The sequence below is a fragment of the Nuphar pumila genome, chromosome 3, assembly GCF_984573655.1.
Source record: "Nuphar pumila chromosome 3, dmNupPumi1.hap1.1, whole genome shotgun sequence".
Lineage (NCBI taxonomy): Eukaryota > Viridiplantae > Streptophyta > Magnoliopsida > Nymphaeales > Nymphaeaceae > Nuphar > Nuphar pumila.
The window spans coordinates 4,101,838-4,121,537 of NC_143251.1; the positions used below are offsets into that span (position 1 = coordinate 4,101,838).

At 38.8% G+C, this 19,700-nt stretch overlaps 1 protein-coding gene across 1 annotated transcript; it reads right to left on the reverse strand.

Moving 5' to 3' along the window:
• Positions 1-14,100: 14,100 nt before the first annotated feature.
• LOC149841684 (uncharacterized) lies at positions 14,101-14,890 on the reverse strand. Its single transcript, XM_090001113.1, has one exon. It carries the CDS (start codon positions 14,643-14,645, stop codon positions 14,121-14,123), a length of 525 nt encoding a protein of 174 aa, XP_089857239.1. The 5' UTR covers positions 14,646-14,890; the 3' UTR covers positions 14,101-14,120.
• Positions 14,891-19,700: the final 4,810 nt, after the last annotated feature.

A 19,700-nucleotide genomic window follows, 5' to 3' on the forward strand; every position in this document is an offset into this window, starting at 1 on the left:
GCCGTGGTCGCCGAGGATTCGACGGCGGGCCTTCTTGAGCGAGGGGTCGTAGTAGTCGTTGAAGTTGTCGAGGCCGACGACACCGTCACCGCGCTTCCGGAGGGCGAGCGAGACGTGGGTGCCGACAAAGCCAGCGGCGCCGGTGACGAGCACGCTCATCCCGCGGGGTCGGGGACGGGGGCGGGGTCGGGACGGGGACGGGGCGGGGGCGGGGCGGGGACGGGGACGGGGCGGGGACGGGGACGGGGACGGGGCGGGGGTGGAGGACATGAAACGGGGATGAAGGCGGGGGTGGAGGATAAAATCCATCCCCGCCGCGGAGGCGGGGCGGGGGTGGAGGATAAAATTTTGAGGCGGGGCGGGGGTGGAAACCTTGTCCCCCGCCCCGCCCCGCCCCACTGCCATCCCTACATCCAAATGGAGATCAAACCCAGTTTTGGCTGCTAAACTAGGTTTTCACCCAAAACCAGGTTAAAAAACCTGGTTTTATGTGCCATTTAAATGGGGCTTAGATTTTCTTAATTCAAAATGGCAAATTACTCAGCTTTGTGACCCTCATATTCCAAACCCACTGAGGTAATTTTGAATTCTACGTAGGCCTGAAAAATGAGATAAGTGGCTCAGCTTGTAAAAAACTCATGAAATTGCTCGGTAATCCAAACACAAACATCATTCATTGGGCTAAGGATGGCTTGTTAACTAGTAACAAATATATATTTACGTGTATTTTATATCATAGAAGGTAGGTGGTTGAAGTATTTTGCTTACAAGCAATAAGTTTAGGGTTCAAATCTTATTTTTTCAATTTTGAAAAATATATATTTTTCCGTAAACAAGCTAGCTCGAGCTCGACTCACAATGAGCTTATCTGTTTTTCAATTACCTTATCGGTTTTAACTGCTTTATTTTTATCCTTATCATGGATAACTCGGGCTCACAATGAGCTCGGATCCGTTTGGTAGAAGAATGACCTGAACTTAAACACCCTCTACTCTCTCTGTTCAGCTCGTTCGTTTACCAGGCCTAATATTCTGAGAGAATGATGCAGGAATTAGACTTCATCAGTGGCAGATAACAGACAAAAAATGATAAAGGTTACAGATGAAATATTGAGTCTGACTGGCTAAGTTTTAACTTCATGCTGGTTCTAGTAGATGATCAAAACTGCACATTCTCAATCAAAACAAGCAAAAAAATCCAAGATTAAACCATTGAAACGCATAAATATTATAGGCCAATGAAGAACAAACCTTTTAAAATCCATTATAACATGGGACCATCAATGTGTTTGCTGTTAGGGGACCAAGTACTTCTAGGATTTTTCTTGGGATTTGTAAAATGTTAGAATATTTTAAAAACTTCTCTCAGTTTTCAGCTGTAACAAGGATTCTTGATCAACTTGTCCTCGTGTCGTGTCTCTTTCTATATCATTTTTAATAAAAAAATGGTGTCTCGTGTCCTTTTATGACAGGTTTTCGGGATTACACCCATCTCTCTCTCTCTCTCTCATTAAGGAATTGTTGATACCTATGTGATAAGTGGTTGCTCGTTTAAGTGTTGATGACGCAATATGAGACCCACATTTTGGTTCCATAGTGTGTGAAAGCTTTGTAAGGATAAAATGAATACTGTAAACCCACCTCACGCCTGTGCTTAGTTGGTGATCCTTATTATTCATCTCTTAAAATAAGTTTAATATCTATCACATAAGGTGGACCACGGAAGGCAGGGTGGTCCTAGCTGGGCCCAACCCAAGATTTGCCTTCCAAGGGGAGAGTATTTTTTTTTCAAAGAAGGGGGGAGAGTCTATTAATTAAGTGGCCCGGTTCTAGGCTAGGGTTCCTCATCATTAAAAAAAAATGTGGCACAAACCAAGGTTGTTAAATGCGATGAGGCGAAGCGAGGCTTTGAGCCTGCGCTTCGCCTCTCACAACTGGACTGGAAGTGAAGTGGTGGGAGGGGAGGCAGTAGGAGAAGGACCACGCGCCCAGCTGGTACGGAAGCGAGGGGGGGCGCGTCCGGTGGTCGGAGAAGACTGAGCAGCCAACGGCGAAGTTCGCCACCGGGGAATTTGTAACCGGGGAACTGTGATGAGGGGCAATTTGCGCATCACAGCAACGCCTCAGTACCTTGAGCGTGTGCCTCGCCTCTGAGGCGTACGCTTCAGGTACTGAGGCGTACACCTCTCACAACACTGGCACAAACGTAGGTAAATTGACTAGCTTCATGTAATTCATAATTGAGGGCAGATTAGGTCATATTGTGCATAATGTCAGCCATATCCTCACATCTCATTTGATAACTGTAGTAGGCAAAATGAGTTTTGCCAGTATCAATCTCATTCATGGGGACCTGTGCACATCTACATCTAGTGAGATGTGCGGTGAGGATTGAATATAACTGGTGAATCGGTTAAATTCAATGCGGCCAATATTTCAAATGATAATTCTAGGTTATATACAATATGAGTAAATCTGCTCCTTGTTACCAACGGGGGGACTTCCCTTGTTTGGTAGGAGCTGTTAGTGCATGTCACCGTGTGTTGGGATGTTGCAAGTTCAAAACCCAATGGTATGTTTTGTAACGGGTGGGGGTCTGCCTAACCTCAGCTTGCTTATCAAAAAAAAAAAAGTCTGCTCCTTGTAGTCATTTCTGCCTGAGATAGAGCAGCACATCAGATTAAATTGATGAGATGTCGCAAGGCCGTCTTTTGCTGCAAGGTCGAAGCTGAGTATACTGCCCCATAGGCCATAGACAAGGTAGACTACAAGAATTTTACCAAATGCAAGCCTGTCAATGTGTGGTCTGTGAGGGAAGGGGTGTTAAAAAAAAAAAAAAACTCCTAATTAGACACATTTTGCGTCCGACATTGAGTAGAATTTGTTGAAGAGCTTTCAGTTGGCTCATACCCTGGACTTTCACAAGACCGATCTAAACTCTCAGTTGGATCCAAATGCAAGTCTAAAGATCAGTCCAAATGTGGGTATTTGATGCAGGAGTGGAGTATAGCAATTGGGTCCAAGATCCATTTGGATTTATTTATTTATTTTAGGTTTTTTTTATTATATTTAAATTGAATATTGAATATTAAATATTAGATTGGTTTTTGTTTTATAGTTAGGTATTGGATCCATCTCGGATTCATAATAGATTAGGGTTTTGGCTTTTCAGCTATAAATATTCTTTGCAGAAGCTTTTATTTACAGAGATGAATGAATGAGTTTGACTATTTTCTTCAAACTTTGCATATTTTTATTGGAACTCTAGCATACTTCAGTGTAGTGTAAGAGTAGTTTGATAGATCGTTGATTTTTTTGCGAATCCGATAAACCAATTTGCATCAGTATTACTCCAATCAGATGTGAGTCTTATTTTGGGCTTGATTCAAGTGGACAATCGAGCACACCTGAGTCGTTGGACGAGGAAGGTCCTATTCAGACAATGACCCTGTCCATGATAAGGCCACTTGATGGTTTCGATATGTTATTGATTCCCTTGTTACTATTAGGCTTTGTTTGGGTGCCTCACGTTGAGATGGAAACACCATTTTCTTGTGTTGCCAAAATGTGGTGTTGAGGATGGAATTGCCAAAATCCTCTTGTGAATGGTTTTGGAATGTGATGTTGCCTTGTGGCTGCCAACTTCATTCTCAATGCAGTGTTTTAGCAACACCCGGGCTTGATCTCAAACGGTAGAGAGCATGAGAGCATTGATGGAAATGACAACACATCTCCAATTCAAGGCTCCCCAACCGAGCCCAAATTAGAGTGAAATCTCTTCACAACAATTATGGGGAACACACTAACAATTATGGGGAACACACTAGGCCTCATTATGAGTTTCTTGAGAAATTTGTGTCCTTGAGCAGTGGTATGGCAGGTTAAGATCAATGCCGTAAGTCTTTGATCTCGCGTGTTTCTTTATTTATTTATTATATTTACACGAAGAAACTGCCTTCAGGATCATAGACTTAGCTGTGTGGGCTCTGCCTGCCATACTTAAGATCACTATCCTGGCAGCATAAAACTTGGTGGGCTTACCCCTTGCTCCCATAGAGTCGCATGTGTTTTTTGATGGAATTTAAAAAAAAAAAAAAAAAAAGTGGCAGTTGCCAAATACCATAGTGGTTGCTCTTCCAGTGCTCCAGCGACATTCCCAGCAACCCTCAACCTTGTTTTTCAATAACAAAGCGGCATCCCAGACAACGTTAAAAACAAACATGGGGAGTTTCCAGCCAAACTGTAAGAGCGCTCCCAAACAAGCATGTGGATTTGCCAAAAGCCATGAATGCCATGGATTCTACATCTGCATCCCTAGCTGCTAGTTTCCAAACAGAGCCTATGTGACCTGATCATATGCCACTGTTTGTGAGCGACGATGATAAGTATGGCAGGCTGAGCCAGCACGATCAACCAGGTTTTTGATCCTAGACGCTGTTTCTTCAAGTAATAAGATCAAGATTAGTATATTTGATTAGATCAGTCATTTGAATGACCATTCACCTGTGTTTTAGAAGTCTCAGTTTTATTATGCTAACGGAGTGATTGCTCGCCTCCTAATCAGTGTACCCACTATGTTCTTGTTATTTTTTTAATGAAATTAATCTCTCAATAGGAAAACCAAAAAAGCTATAAAAAAATAACCTACTCAAAAAGCATAATGAGAAGTCGGAAATAAGAAAAAATGTAAGTAAAAAAACAACATAAAATATAGATAATGTTAGATAAATCAGGGCTTACGTATGTTTAATCACACATTATATGTTGTCTAAGGTTAAGGTTTATATAAAGTGATCACATATGGTTGAGCCATATAATATTTCATATGGTATGGTTTTATTATGTGCAGAGATCACATATCTTCTTATGTATCAATTTTCAATTTTATGATAGGCTGAATTAAAAATAAACCATAAAATAGTTACAATTAAGTTATCTTTTAGAATCATATATTGTTGGATGTTCTTTTTTGCTTCACCGTCATCAAAAGAAAGAAAATTTGGTTTAGAGAAGAAGGCAAGGCTATGTATAAAATTTTTGAAAGATCATACTCGGAACACCAATGGGTTTAGGTAAGTTTAGTTTTTAATCTTTTTAATGATTTAACATGAACAAGCTAATGATCAAATAAAGTTTTTGGATAAATTTAAAACTCTAACAATTAGTACCAGAGCCGCTTGTTCTTGCTCAATCATTGAAATATTTGATTATACTACTGGAATCAACGATTCACTGCAAACAGTTTTCGGTGTATGCAAAGATTCTCAAGAAAATAGAAATGACCGGATCCCCTTTTCTCAGGGTTTTCATTTTCTAATTGATGGCAGGGTGCGGACGCGACCCCTCCCTCCCCATTTGGATTGTCAAAGCTACTAGGCGAGAGGGCCAATCGGCCCTCCCCCTTTCAGCAAATCGGTGATTGTCCCTTCCCCCTTCAGTCGGACGGGCGGGAGGGCCGTTCGGGTCTTCGCCGCCCCCCCATCGGACAAGGGGGGATCCGGTCCCCCTTCTCAGCTCTGTCAGATTGTCGACGGCTAGGGTTAAGCCCTCCTGAGATCTCTGGACCACCGAGGGTTCTCCCTGTTTACAGATCGCCGGACGGTCGAGGATTTTCCCTTTCTCGTTTTGCCGTACGGGGTGTCACCCGATCAGAACGTCGAACGAGCGCTTGCCTGCTCAGATCGCCGGATGGTGGGAGGACGGATGCCCATTCAGACCGGATGATTCGGCGGCATTCAAGGCAAAGTCATGCATCGTCGTCGGGAGTTTCAGGGCCGGTGATAGCAGGGATTAGTGTTGGCGACCTGGGCGACTCAGCTTTCAATGGGTGTATCGCTGTACAGGGCTGAATCGGGCTTCAGCCAATCCGACGGCCCGGGCCGGTTCGACATTCAGCCGATTCAGTCGGCTGGGCCGATTTGGCCTGGTTCCGGTTCAGCCTACAGCCGATCGAACCAGAGCCGGTTCGGCCTCTAGCCTGGGACTGGTTCGACCCTCAGCCATGTCGGGTTTAGCCTCCACTTGCAACCTAAGCTGGTTTCGGCCTCTAGTTGGGGCCTGGCCGGCTTCGGTTTCCTTCAGGGAGTGCCAGTTCGGTCACCATTAAGTTGTGGGGACTGAACTGGGTTGGGTGGTGCCTTTGTGCGTTCCTTTCAATGTCACAAATCAAATTCCAAACAGAAAATCCCAACTAAGATTATGCGCATGCAATACATCACCATCTTATGCAAAAAAAAAATTTGTTGAACCGTCATATTATTATTAACTAATAACCTTCATGCATTAGCTTTCCATTCAAGCGATCATGGTAGCACAATAGTTCGCTACCATGATCATGGCAACAAACAATTGTGCTGCCATCTTACATGCGCTTCCTCCAAGGAGCTTCGTATATTCTAGAGATTTTGGTGAATTCATGTCTTCAGCTTTCAGTTTCTGACTCTGCAGTTGAGACATCATCTCCTTTCATCCAATCCAACCAACTAAACAAATAATAAATCAAGCATCAGAGAGTCTAAACAAAAAAGGCACCAATTGAAGAAAAACAAGAAAGACCATACATAGGTTAGAAAAATCCAAATGAAAATAAGCATGTGACAATCACAAATAAAATCAGAAAACACCAGCAATATAGGACACACAACTGTCTTTAGCAGAAGCATAAAATAAAAAAACAGAACCTTAAACTTTCATTTAGAAACAATCGAGAATCTAAAGATTAATTAATTGATATAGAAACAGGAAAGAAAATGAAATAAAGTATGGGTTACTGCACAAATAGAGGTGTATCTAGTCACAAAAGTAATGAGACAAGCCCCACCAGAGAGAACCACCAAAGAAACCCAGAACCACCAGTTTCACCACCACTACAGCATCCACCTGAACTAAAATCACCACAAAATTAAATTTCTGAGGCACCCATTTGGAGGAGGGAAATAGTGAGCAACATAAAAGGGTTTTAGCAAAATAGAATCATACATTTTATAACTGCAAGCATTTGTTTACCTACAGGAATATTCAATTTGCAAAGTACATCACCTTGTAAGTGATTTTGGGAATTTTAACTCAGTTGTCCTAAAATTGCAATCACAGCACTTAGATTAAGGAACAAGGTCTGGTATAATAAAAATCAAAAGGGATGGAAAAACACCAGTCTACAGTATATTTAGACAAATCAATAAAATTACTTATCTCCAAATATTTTGCTATATCTAAAAGTCCACGTAGAGGACAGACTTAATGTGGATAATCAGCCCTCCTCCATGAAGCTCTCAAACGATCTAGCCAGTGAGGATCATTCACGTGCCTTGGTTCCAATTGGTGTGTATATGGGTGGTCGACCTTCCAAAGAGTGGAAGGTGGATGATGTTAGGGTGTTTGGTCATATGGGATGGAGTGTGGGGTCTGACCCGTGATGGGTCAGGCCTGTTTTGACCCGACGATGGGTCCGGTTCAGTCCGGTTCGGTCCGATTCTATGGGTTGGACCCTTGCATGTACCTTGAAATTTATAATAAAAAAAACTTTTTTTTAAAAAGACTTTTATTACTAAATTCAAGGCCATTAATTATGCATTATGAGTTCCCTTAAAGGGTCGACTTCGGTTACTTTTTGACCCTATATAGATTATGATCATGTTTTCTTTTGTTCATATGCATATATTGACATATTTGAACTATGGTATTCTTTTCAAAATAATGATATGATATTTTAATTGAGTTGATTAAAACAACATGTTACCAAAGTAACCTATCTTATAGAAATTAAATTGTTTGGAATATTAAGATGTTTATATATTTGGGTTTCATGCAAATAGTGATCAACCCAAAAGAAGATTACTATTTGGCCGAGGCCAAATATATATTTTTTATTAATAAATATGGGATGACTATCAGGTTTTTCATATGAATAACGAGTCGGTTCAAAAAAAGGCTCATTGTTTGACAAGATTAATTGTACATGTTTGATTACTGTGATGAGAGTACTACTTACAAGTTGACATTTCTCGATCTAAAAACTAAATATCAATGTTGTGATGGAGCTCACCACAGTTAAAATATATTTGTTTATATTAATGTATGTGGATATGTATGTTAATTGTGACCTTGTTTTATTCTTGATTCAGTTATTACTTCTGCTTCTACGATATCTGCAAATATAAATTTGATTCATATTTTGAATGAACCTAATTTTAAAAATTGGAAAAATAACATATGTATGGATTTGGACCTTGCACTTCGAGATGATCAACCGCCTTCTTTTACGGATAGAAGTTTTGTTGATGATAAAAAGAACCATGAGCGGTGGGATCGATCCAATCACATGAGTCTTATGATAATGAAACATGCAATTTTGGAAACCTTCTGGGGCACTATGCCTGAAGAGGTTAATGCCAAGAGGTTCATTGAGAAAATCGAAAAGTGTTTTGTTAAAAACAAAAAGACTGATACAAGCACTCTCCTTTCGAGTCTTCTTTTAATGAGGTATAAAGGTAAAAAAAAACATTATGGAGTATATTATGAAAATATCTCATCTTGCTTCAAAACTAAAGGCACTAAAGTTAGAATTGTCTGACTTACTCGTGCACTTAGTTTTGATATCTCTTCCTACACAATACAGTCAGTTTAAGCTCAGTTATAACTGCCAAAAGAATAAATAAACTTTTAATGAGCTCATTTCTCATTGCGTGTAAGAAGAAAAAATGATGAAGTAAGAAAAGACAGAAAGTGTTCAATTGGCTGTAACCTCTAAAAACAAGTTTAAGAAAAATAAGAGGAATAAGGAAGCTGCAGTGGACCCTCAATCGCAAAAGAAATACAAGAGACATCAGGATCTAAAGTCTAGTTGTTTCATCTGTAAAGGGGGGCACATGAAGAAGGACTGTATTAAATATCATGCTTGACGTGAAAAGAAATGTGCACTCCTTGCTTTGGTTTGTTTTGAGGTTAATTTAACTTCTGTACCTAAATACACTTGGTTGATTGATTCTGGTGCTACCACTCACATAGGTGTGTTCATATAAGGTTGCTTAAGTTGCTGAACACCAAATGATGCTAAAAGATTCATCTATTTGGGCAATAACAAATCAATTAAAATTGAGGCAATAAAGACATTTAGGTTACTATTAAAGACTGATAGTTATTTAAATTTGAAAGAAACATATATTGTACCATTATTTAGACAAAATTTGATTTTTATTTTCACATTATACATTCTTGTTTATTTAAAAATAGTCAATTTAAATTATTTCTTGATTAAAATCTTATTGTAATCGGTTTTTTATCTGTGGTTGATGACCTATATTTACTTAATATTGTTGCTACATATAATAAAACCTTACATTCTAGTTCTCATGGTACAAAACAAAAATTTACAAATAAGAATTCTCCTTTATTATGGCATAAACGCTTAGGTCATATTTCTAAACAAAGAATTGAAAGACTTGTGACAAATAAAATTATTGATTCCCTTGATTTCACTGACTTTCAGGTTTGTATTGAGTGTATAAAAAGAAAATGAACAAACATAAGGAAATTAGGTGTCGAAAGAAGAACAAACGTCTTACAACCAATTCATACAGATATTTGTGGGTTTCCTATGACTTACTGGATTGATCAATAATATTTTATTATGTTCATAAATGACTATTCTCGTTATGGGCACCTATATTTAATTCATGAAAAGTCTCAGTCTCTAGATGTGTTCAAATCATTTAAGGCTGAAGTTGAAATTCAACTTGAAAAAATGATAAAGGTCATCAGATCTGATCGTGGTGATGAATACTATGATAGATATGATGGATTAGGTAAACAACGTCCAGGGCTCTTTGCTAAATTCTTAGAGGAATGTGGTATCATCCCTCAATACTCCATGTCAAACACTTCTAGTATGAATGGTGTTGCTGAGAGACGAAACATGACCTTAAAGGATATAGTAAGGAGTATTATTTCTCATTCTACTTTATCAGAATCCCTCTAGGAAGAGGCATTAAAGATTGCAGCTTATGTATTGAACAAGGTACCAACCAAAACAGTAACTAAGACTTCATATGAAATGTGGATAGGCAAAAAGCTTAGTATGAAGCATTTTCATATTTAGGAATGTCCAGCTAAGGCTAGGCCCTACAGGCCACATGAAAAGAAACTGGATTCAAAAACAGTTAGTTGCTATTTTATTGAGTATTCTAAAAGATCTAGGGGTTATAAATTTTATGACCCTGTGAATAAGTCATTTTTTGAGACAAAAAATGCATGTTTCTTTGAGGTTGTTGAGTTTGGGAGAGTAATAAAGTAAAAGACAATGTTTTTGAAGAAAAATCAGTTTCTCTTCCTACAGTTGTTATTGACAATGATCAAATTTTTATTTTTGACATTGTTCTAACAAATCCAAAACAAGACAATGCTTTAGATCACCCTATTCAAAATCAAGTTTTTACTCTTGGAGTACAAACTCAACAACCTCAAGTAACTTAAGAAAGATAAATGAGAAGAGTAATTTCAGATTATTATATTATTTTTCTCTAAGAACATGAAGGTGATACAAGCTTAAGGGAAGATGATTCATTCAACTTTCATTAAACCATATAGAGTACTAACTCTCAAAAGTGGATAGATGTCATGCATGAGAAGATTAAATCCATAAAGGACAATGACGTGTGAGATCTTGTCCCATTACCTGAATGTGTGAAACCCATTGGTTGCAAATGAATATTTAAAACCAAGAGGGATTCAATGGGTAATGTGGAAATATATAAGGCATGTTTTGTTGCAAAAGTATTTACTCAAAGGCTAGGCATTGACTATAAAGATATTTTCTCTCCAACTTATATGGAAGACTCTTTCAGAATTATGATGGCACTTGTGGCTCATTATGATTTGGAGCCACACCAGATGGATGTAAAGACTGTATTCCTTAATTGAGACAATATATATGGTGCAAATAGAATATTTTGTCTTCGATGATGCAAAAAAAATTGTTTGCAAATTAAAGAAATTCATCTATGGATTTAAGCAGGCTTCCCGTCAATGGTATCATAAATTTTATCAAGTTGTTCTCTCATTTGGTTTTGAGATGAATATGGTTGATGAATGCATATACCATAAGTTCAGTAGAGGTAAATATATTTTTTTATTTTATATGACGATGACATATTACTTGTCAGTAATGATATAGGTATATTGTACAAAACCAAGACATTTTTTATTAAAAAATTTGAAATAAAAGATCTTGGTGATGCATCTTTTGTATTAGAGATCTAGATACATCGATATCGTTCTTGAGGTATTTTTGGATTATCTCAAAAAGAGCTATATCGAAAAGATTCTGGATAGATTTGGCATGAATGATAGTAAACTAGTTGATACCTCTGTTGCTAAGGGAGACAAGTTTAGTCTCGCTTAGTGCCCTAAACACTAGTTTGAAGTTAAAGATATAGAAAAGATTCTCTATGCATCTACTATAGAGAGTCTTATGTATGCTTAATTGTGTACATGTCCGGATATAGCATACATTGTAGGGATATTGGGCAAATATCTTAATAACCAAAAAATAGATCATTGGAAATCAACCAAATGGGTTATGTGGTACTTGCAAAGAACAAAAGGTTAGATGCTCACATACAAAAAGTTAGATCAGTTGGAGATCATTGGGTATCTTGATTTTGATGTTGCTAGATGCCAAGACAGTCGCATATTTATGTCAGTTTATGTTTTTCTGTTAGTCGAGGGAGCTATTTTTTGGAAGAGTGCCAAGCAGACACTCATTGCTTCTTTCACTATGGCAGCAGAGTTCGTAGGTTGTTCTGAGGTACCAAATCATGGAATATTATTATGCAACTTTGTCATAGGGTTGTAAATTTGGATAATGTTGAAAGACCGCTAAAATTATTTTGTAACAATAATTCAACAGTACTGTATTCCAACAACAATAAGAGTTCATCGAAGTCAAAGCAAATTGACATCAAGTTCCTTGTTAAAGAAAGAGTGCAGAATGTTCAAATATCTATAAAACATATTAGCACAAACTCCATGATTGTGGATCCGCTTACAAAAGGTTTACCACCAAAGATCTTTCACGAGCATACTGCTCGAATGGGTGTTATATCATTTGATGATATGCTGGTTTAATGGGAGTTTGTATTTGGATGCTCAATGATATAATAAAGTTTCATTTTACCACTTCAGTATAAAGTTCAGGTTTCAGTTTTATTTTGTACTCATTTGTTGTAATCTCACTAAAGATTAAGGCAGGACCAGTTGGAAATAGACATGTTTGAATCACATTATATGTAATTTTCATGCTTCACATATATACTTGATCTATGTCATTTGGTTATGTCAATATACATGATCATTGATGGGTCCAATTATGATATTTATAATAAAGAGCGCTTTGGTTCTAAGTTGACATGATCAATGAAGCAAATTGTTAAATATGTTATTTGGTAAGATAATGTTTTTTAACTCATAAGGTTATAATGCGTGATTGTAAGGTGACATATGTGACCTAAGTGGGAGATTGTTAGATAAATCATGTGGGCCTACATATGTTTAATCACACATTATATGTTGTCTAAGGTTATGGACCATATAAAGTGACCACATACGATTGGGTCATATGATATCTCATATGGTATGGTTTTATTATGTGCAGAGTCCTCATGTGTCAATTTTCAATTTTATGATGGGCTAAATTGAAAATAGATCATAAGATTGTTATAATTAGGTTATAGTCCCCAAACCATATATAGTGAATGTTCTTCTTTGCATCCCCATCATTAAAAGAAATAAAACCGTTCCTCTCTCATTAGGTTTAGAGAAGAAAGCAAAGTCACGTATAGAGGTTCTAGAAGATCATACCTATAAAGATCTACCAGAGCACCAAAGGATTTAGGTACGCTTCTGCTTCAAGTTTAATTTTTGATATTTTCAATGATTTAGCATGAACAAATTAACGATCAAATAAAGTTTTTCGGTGGATTTAAAACTCCAACCGATAAAACCTATATTCTTACTTAAAAGCATTTTTTGAGCTTTTTTATATAAAATATTTATCATTTGCGTAAGTTTTATAGTAAAAATAAATAAATTGCAAAAGGAACATATGATTCTTCCAACATGAAACGTTTTCTTTTCAACATAAAAAATGCAGAATTTCATATTTGTGAAAGTATGCCTAAGCTTTTCGTTCTTCAATAACGAGTTATCATTCCAAGCATAAAATAAGGGAGAGTGATTTCGCACCTCCCAAGGCAAGATTCCTAGGAAACGAGTTTCCAAGGTCTATAGAAGCATCCTGTAATTACGGTTTCAGCAGCAAGCATGTCTCAAAGGCTGTACAATTTAATCAAACTTCAAGATCACACAGTCCGCCTTGAGACTCGGTTGGAGTTTGTTACTGAGTCGGATCCCTAGTCGAATCGAAACTCTTTATTCCACCGAGTTTCAATTTGAAAACTCTCTCTCTCTCTCTCTCTTCTTTATTAATTCCGTTGTCTTCAAAGGTGTGTGTTGTGTGAGAGAGAGAAAGAGAGGTGGGAATTGGAAGTACTTGCATGGGAGAATCGTTAGGTGGGGAAGGGTTTGTTTGTTTGTTGGTATTCCTTCCTCATGTCTCTCCTTTTAGCTTTTGCTTTTTCTCTCATTCCTTCCCTACCGACCCCATATTTTGCCTTGCTTTTTGCTTTACGCAGCTCTCACCCCTCACCGACCCCCCACGATCCTTTGACCGCCATCGGATTCCTGCTGCCTTCATGCTTCCTTCCCTTCTTAAGCTTTTCTTCTCTCTTACCGTCTCCTCCTCCCTCTTTATTCTTTTTATTTCCAGAAGTTTCCTTCTCAGAAAATTCTCCAGATCTGAAACTCTAATTAAGCAAATTAATATTAAGATAACAAAAGAGAAAATTAGAGAAGTACGCATTCGATTCAGATTCCAATTCAAATCTTCAAACAAGCGAATTTGTATATATAAAAACGGAAAAACTTTCAAACTTTCGTCAAATTATCAATTCCGATCTCACATCGGATCCCTCCGGAACATCCGGCCCTCCGGCCGCCGGAGCATCAAGCGTGCAAGATGATTAGTCTGCGTGATTCCGGTGATTCCAGTGGCGTGGAAGCGTTAACCTAATCCGTTCGGATCTTCTTGAGCGGGAGGAACACGGAATTCAGATCCGACGGCACTGGGAAGAACCTCCCGCCCGGAATTGTTGTCCTCCGCTTGCTCCGTCTCCTGTATCTCTTCATCGGCGGCGGCGGGCAGACAGACGGGGCCAGGATTCTATTTGCCTCCCCCTTCGGCGTCGTGCATTCATCCTCCTCTACTCTCTGCTCCTCCTCTGCCACCTCTTCTGGGACAATGCTCGGATTCTTCTTCTCGTCGGCGAATTCCGGCCTCGGGATCTTGATCGCCGGCGGCAACAGGCACACAGATTGTCCCAGAATTCTATTTGCCTCCCCCTTCGGTATAGTGCATTCATCCTCCTCCTTCTGCACTCTCTCTACTCTCTTCTCCTCCTCCTCCTCCCCATCTTCCGGCACGATGCTAGGATTCTTCTTCTCGTCGGAGAATTCCGGCCTCGGGATCTTGATCGCCGGCGGTGACGAGGGTACGACCTTCGTGTCGTGGGTTTTCATGTGGACAATCTCCATAACCTCACTGCTGTGGCTCCCTGATCCCTATTAAGCGTCTGAAATGGAGGTCAGTGGCGTCGCGGGGTCATGATGGTTGCGATCGGCCGCCCCTCACGCGCGGGCGTGCGTCCTGATGATAGCTCCCGGTGGTGCTCAGAGGCAGCTCGTCTGCGCCAGAATAAACCAACCCCCCAACCCAATCTATTACGGAATAAAGATGCTCCCCCCTCGTCACATTATTCTATGCTGCTGCTTCTCTCTCTCTCTCTCTCTCTCTCTTCAGAGGGAGAAAGTTGGAAAAGTGACCACGACGATCTGCTTTAGGAAGGATAGGCAAATTGAGAGAGAGAGAGAGAGAGATTAGGGTTTTAGATTTAAGGTTTCTTTTTCGTTTTTTAAATTTCTTCGATCGGCTTTTGCATCTTTTGAGATCCCATCTAACTAACGCTGACGTGGCTATGACTTGAGCCTAACTTCTCTTCTAAATTTCAGAACGTTGAGGGACGGTCTGAAATCCGAAATGTCCGATTCACCCTGAAGATTTCGCTGGAAGTATTTTTATGGACGGATCTGCCCTTGGAGGTTGGGACACGGCTGCCATTATGGCAAAACCACTCACAGCCTTCTCTTGCTTTCCCTTTTGCGATCTTGACCGTACAGTCAGACTGTTTAAAGAGGCAAAGATGGGCCAGGCTTGGTTGGTTGGTTGCTTGTCTGCCGACCCATTTTGGGCTTTGATCTTGGACCTCTTTCCAGTCAAGGTGAGCTAATGCATGGTAAGTAACTAAGAAAGAGCTCATGAGTTTCTCATCTTTTTCTATATACAAAATGATAGTTTCTTATGCTAAATTCTTTGAAATCTAGTCTAGTTCTTTTTCTAATTGCAAATTGGATATTGGATTTATTCCATGCATGTTTGTCTATCTATCTCATTAATTAAACTCAATTGGACCTTAATTCGGATCAGACCTAACATAGTTAGGTTTATACAGTCAAATACATCTTGATTGGCTGTAAGTTAGCTTCGATTTGAGCTCGACCATTGGGACAAAATTAAACTGTCCAAGGCACCTTGGAATCCGTCCATCATGATGATGAACGGCACCCAACGCCACCAGTATGCTTTATATTTTGAACAAATCCCAGCCGTTCATTTTCAAACAACTTGTGCCCTTCATCCAAAAGATGAATGGCATCGGGCCCATTTAGATGGAGAACACCATAACACCATTCTTGTTGTGTTTTGGGTACCCATCGTCTGTCTGTATGATATGGGGATGACATTCAAGATGCCTTGGACAGTTCTTTTTTTTTGTGTGACCCGTGGACGGCGTTCAAGATGCCTTGTACAGTGTTTCTGTGAGACCTTGGACCTGATGCTCAATCGTCTTTATCGGCTTACTTGCAAACCCTCGGCTGCAATTCTTTCAAGGATGAATTAGTCATTTTTTGAAATGTGTGGGAGACAATTGAGAAAAATAAGAGTCAAACGCCCATGTAAGAGGGGCACGTAGGACCGGGTATTTTTTTCATGACACGTGGTAAGGGATTAAAAGCGGTGAGGGGGCCAAAGGACTAAGTAATTGGTTAGAAAAGGTGGAACCCACATGGCGTGTCTGCCCATCCACGTGCCAAGACGTCATCATTCACATGGAAGTGAGAGTAATGATCACGAAACGTTATCGGTTTAATTATAGCGTTAAAAAGTTTTACTCTAATCGGGTTTTATTATATTCCCTTCCACCGCTCCTTTCTTTAATCCACGAATTTATCACTACTTTTTTGAACGTTCGTATTTTTCACTGGGCCCTCTTCCCCATCTTTATTTACTTTTGAATCGCCACCTCACAAAAACAGGGCCTAGGCATGGCTGCACTTAGCCCAAGTGAGAGAAAATAGTCGCATGGGCTCGAACAAAGTCCATCAAGGTACGGCAGGAACGACTAATGGGAGTCCGTTTCAGTCAAGTTTTGGATCCAAATCCGATCCATTGACGTCCCTAGAGGTTCATGGCTCTTGTGATAATGTGAGGGTGAGGAGAGAGGTCTTTGGCGTAATGGTGATAAAGACAATGGATAGATCGTAGTAAGCACGTTGGGTGTGGGGCCCATGGGAGTCAGACCCCCGGGGATATCGCTTTTACGTGAGGAGATACGATCATATAATATGAGAAGGGGGAAGAGAGGTTTGAGCCGACAACCGATGCAGACGGAGACGTGAACAAAAGGAAACGCTTTTTTTGCCTTTTACACCTCTCTCTCTCTCTCTCTCTCTCTATATATATATATATATATATATATATATATATAAAAGCTTTTTTATGCCTACCGTGTGACTATTAAGCTTTGGAAAAAATATTTTTATTTTTTCTAAAATCTAACTATACAATATGATCTACATGTTTGATTTTATGGGAATCCACTTTTGGATCGCCCAATTTCAACACCAAGTTAGGTTTTTATAAGACTCAATAATCAACCGTTTATAATTTCAAAAAAATAATCGATGCTTAAAAAATTACTTTTCTCAAAAACACATTATCGAAGTATGATTTTCTAGTAAATCGATCATGCAGAAGACATCCGTAGGGTCAGATTTTTAAAAACCAACATGGCAACCCTTATCCAAGCTCGGTAGGCACAAAAATGGTCAGACACCTATATATAGTCACTAGAATATGATCGAAATGTGAACTCAACTAAGTATTTCTCATTTTTTTCGCAAATCTGACCCTGTAGACGCTTTCAGCACGGTCCGTTTGCTAAGATTCAAGTGTTGGATCATGTACTTTTGACTAAAAAATATGATTTTTGGATGCTCGAATATTTACGAGAATTCTGATCCATCGATTTTCAAGCATTAAAGGATCTGGCTTAGCTGATCCAAAAGCTGGTCGTCCTCATAAAACCAAACATATAGATTGCATCTGTATGGTGAGATTTAAGAAAAAACAAGCAAAAAAAAACCCATGAAAATCTCAGTTCATACTCCAGTGCACATAATAACATATTTGAATGATTCCTAGCAAATGGTCCATGCCGAATACATCTGCAAAGTTGGATTTGCAAAAAAAAAATGTTGGAAATATTACTTCATACTCTATTTTATCTATTTCTAATTAACATATTCTAGTGGCATATATATATATATATATATGTGTGTGTGTGTGTGTGTGTTTCAAATGTGTTTTGGATTAGTATTGATGCATTCAATCGATGAACATTAACATATACTTTTTATGTAGAGTGCAAATGCAGCATATATACACCTTAAGTATATATGTTGAGTATTCCTTCAACTTTTTATTTTTAACCATATACTGAGTCATAAAAAAAATATATTGTTCCTTCATTCACTACAAAAAAAATGTGGATTACCGACAGACGCTATCTGTCGTTAAACAGTTTAGCGACGGATAGCATTTGTCGCATAATCCTTGTCGCTAATTAGTGACAGGACTTATCTGTCGCTACTTTCATCGCTAATTTGTGATGGACATGATCCGTCATTAAAATGATTTTTGGATCATGTACTTTTGACGAAAAAATATGATTTTTGGATGCTCGAATATTTACGAGAATTATGATCCATCGATTTTCAAGCATTAAAGGATCTAGCTTAGCCGATCCAAAAGTTGGTCGTCCTCATAAAACCAAACATATAGATTGCATCTGTATGGTGAGATTTAAGAAAAAACAAGCAAAAAAAAACCCATGAAAATCTCAGTTCATACTCCAGTGCACATAATAACATATTTGAATGATTCCTAGCAAATGGTCCATGCCGAATACATCTGCAAAGTTGGATTTGCAAAAAAAAAATGTTGGAAATATTACTTCATACTCTATTTTATCTATTTCTAATTAACATATTCTAGTGGCATATATATATGTGTGTGTGTGTGTGTGTGTGTGTGTGTTTCAAATGTGTTTTGGATCAGTATTGATGCATTCAATCGATGAACATTAACATATATTTTTTATGTAGAGTGCAAATGCGGCATATATACACCTTAAAGTATGTTGAGTATTCCTTCAACTTTTTATTTTTAACCATATACTGAGTCATAAAAAAAATATATTGTTCCTTCATTCACTAAAAAAAATGTGGATTACCGACGGACGCTATCTGTCGCTAATCTGTCGTTAAATAGTTTAGCGACGGATAACGTCCTTCGCATAATCCTGATCGCTAATTAGCGATAGAACTTATTTGTCGCTACTTTCATCGCTAATTTGTGATGGACATGATCCGTCATGAATTTGTTGCTAAATAAGCACTGATTTGGGCTTGCGATGGATTATATTTCATCACTAATTTCGTTGCTAAAATAGCAACGAAATTATGCCGCAAACCATCGAAAATTCATCCCTGAATATTAGCGACAGATATTATCCATCGTTAATCCATCGCAAAATTTAAAAAAATAGCCCCGAGGGGTGCGCTTTATATGCCTTGAGGCACACGCCTCGAGCCAAGACGTACACGCCTTGAATTTTTTAATCAAATGAGGGTCAAAGTCCTCGTTTGACAAAAAATTAGGGTTTTTTTACGCAGTTTTAACTAAGTTGCTAGTGAAAAATTGGGTCTGATCCATAAGAAACCGGGTCTCAAACATAAGCTCGAGAAAAAAAAATCTTTTAGGGGGGGGGGGGGGCTAATCGCCCGCCAGGGGCGGCCCCCTAGACCCGCGCCAGGGGGAACCCCCGGACCCCCCTTCTATATATATATATATATATATATATATATATATATATATTATTTTATTTTATTTTATTTTTTTACTGCACCCCCGCACCCAAGGTTTTTGAAAGTGTTGCACCCCCGCACCTGCACCCATGTGACATAGGTCGACTAGTGATGATGGAAACGGCTAGTAATTAGGGTAGAATTGAATACTTCTATCATTACAACTCAAATATATACACATGCTGGAAAATGTTTTTGGCAAAAAAATGCCCTTAAAAACAAGGGCCAAATACAAAATTGTGCATAATGCAAATGACAAGAATACCCCTACTCTTAACAGGGAAAGTATGACATTATTTATGGCTTCTACTAACACTCATGAGT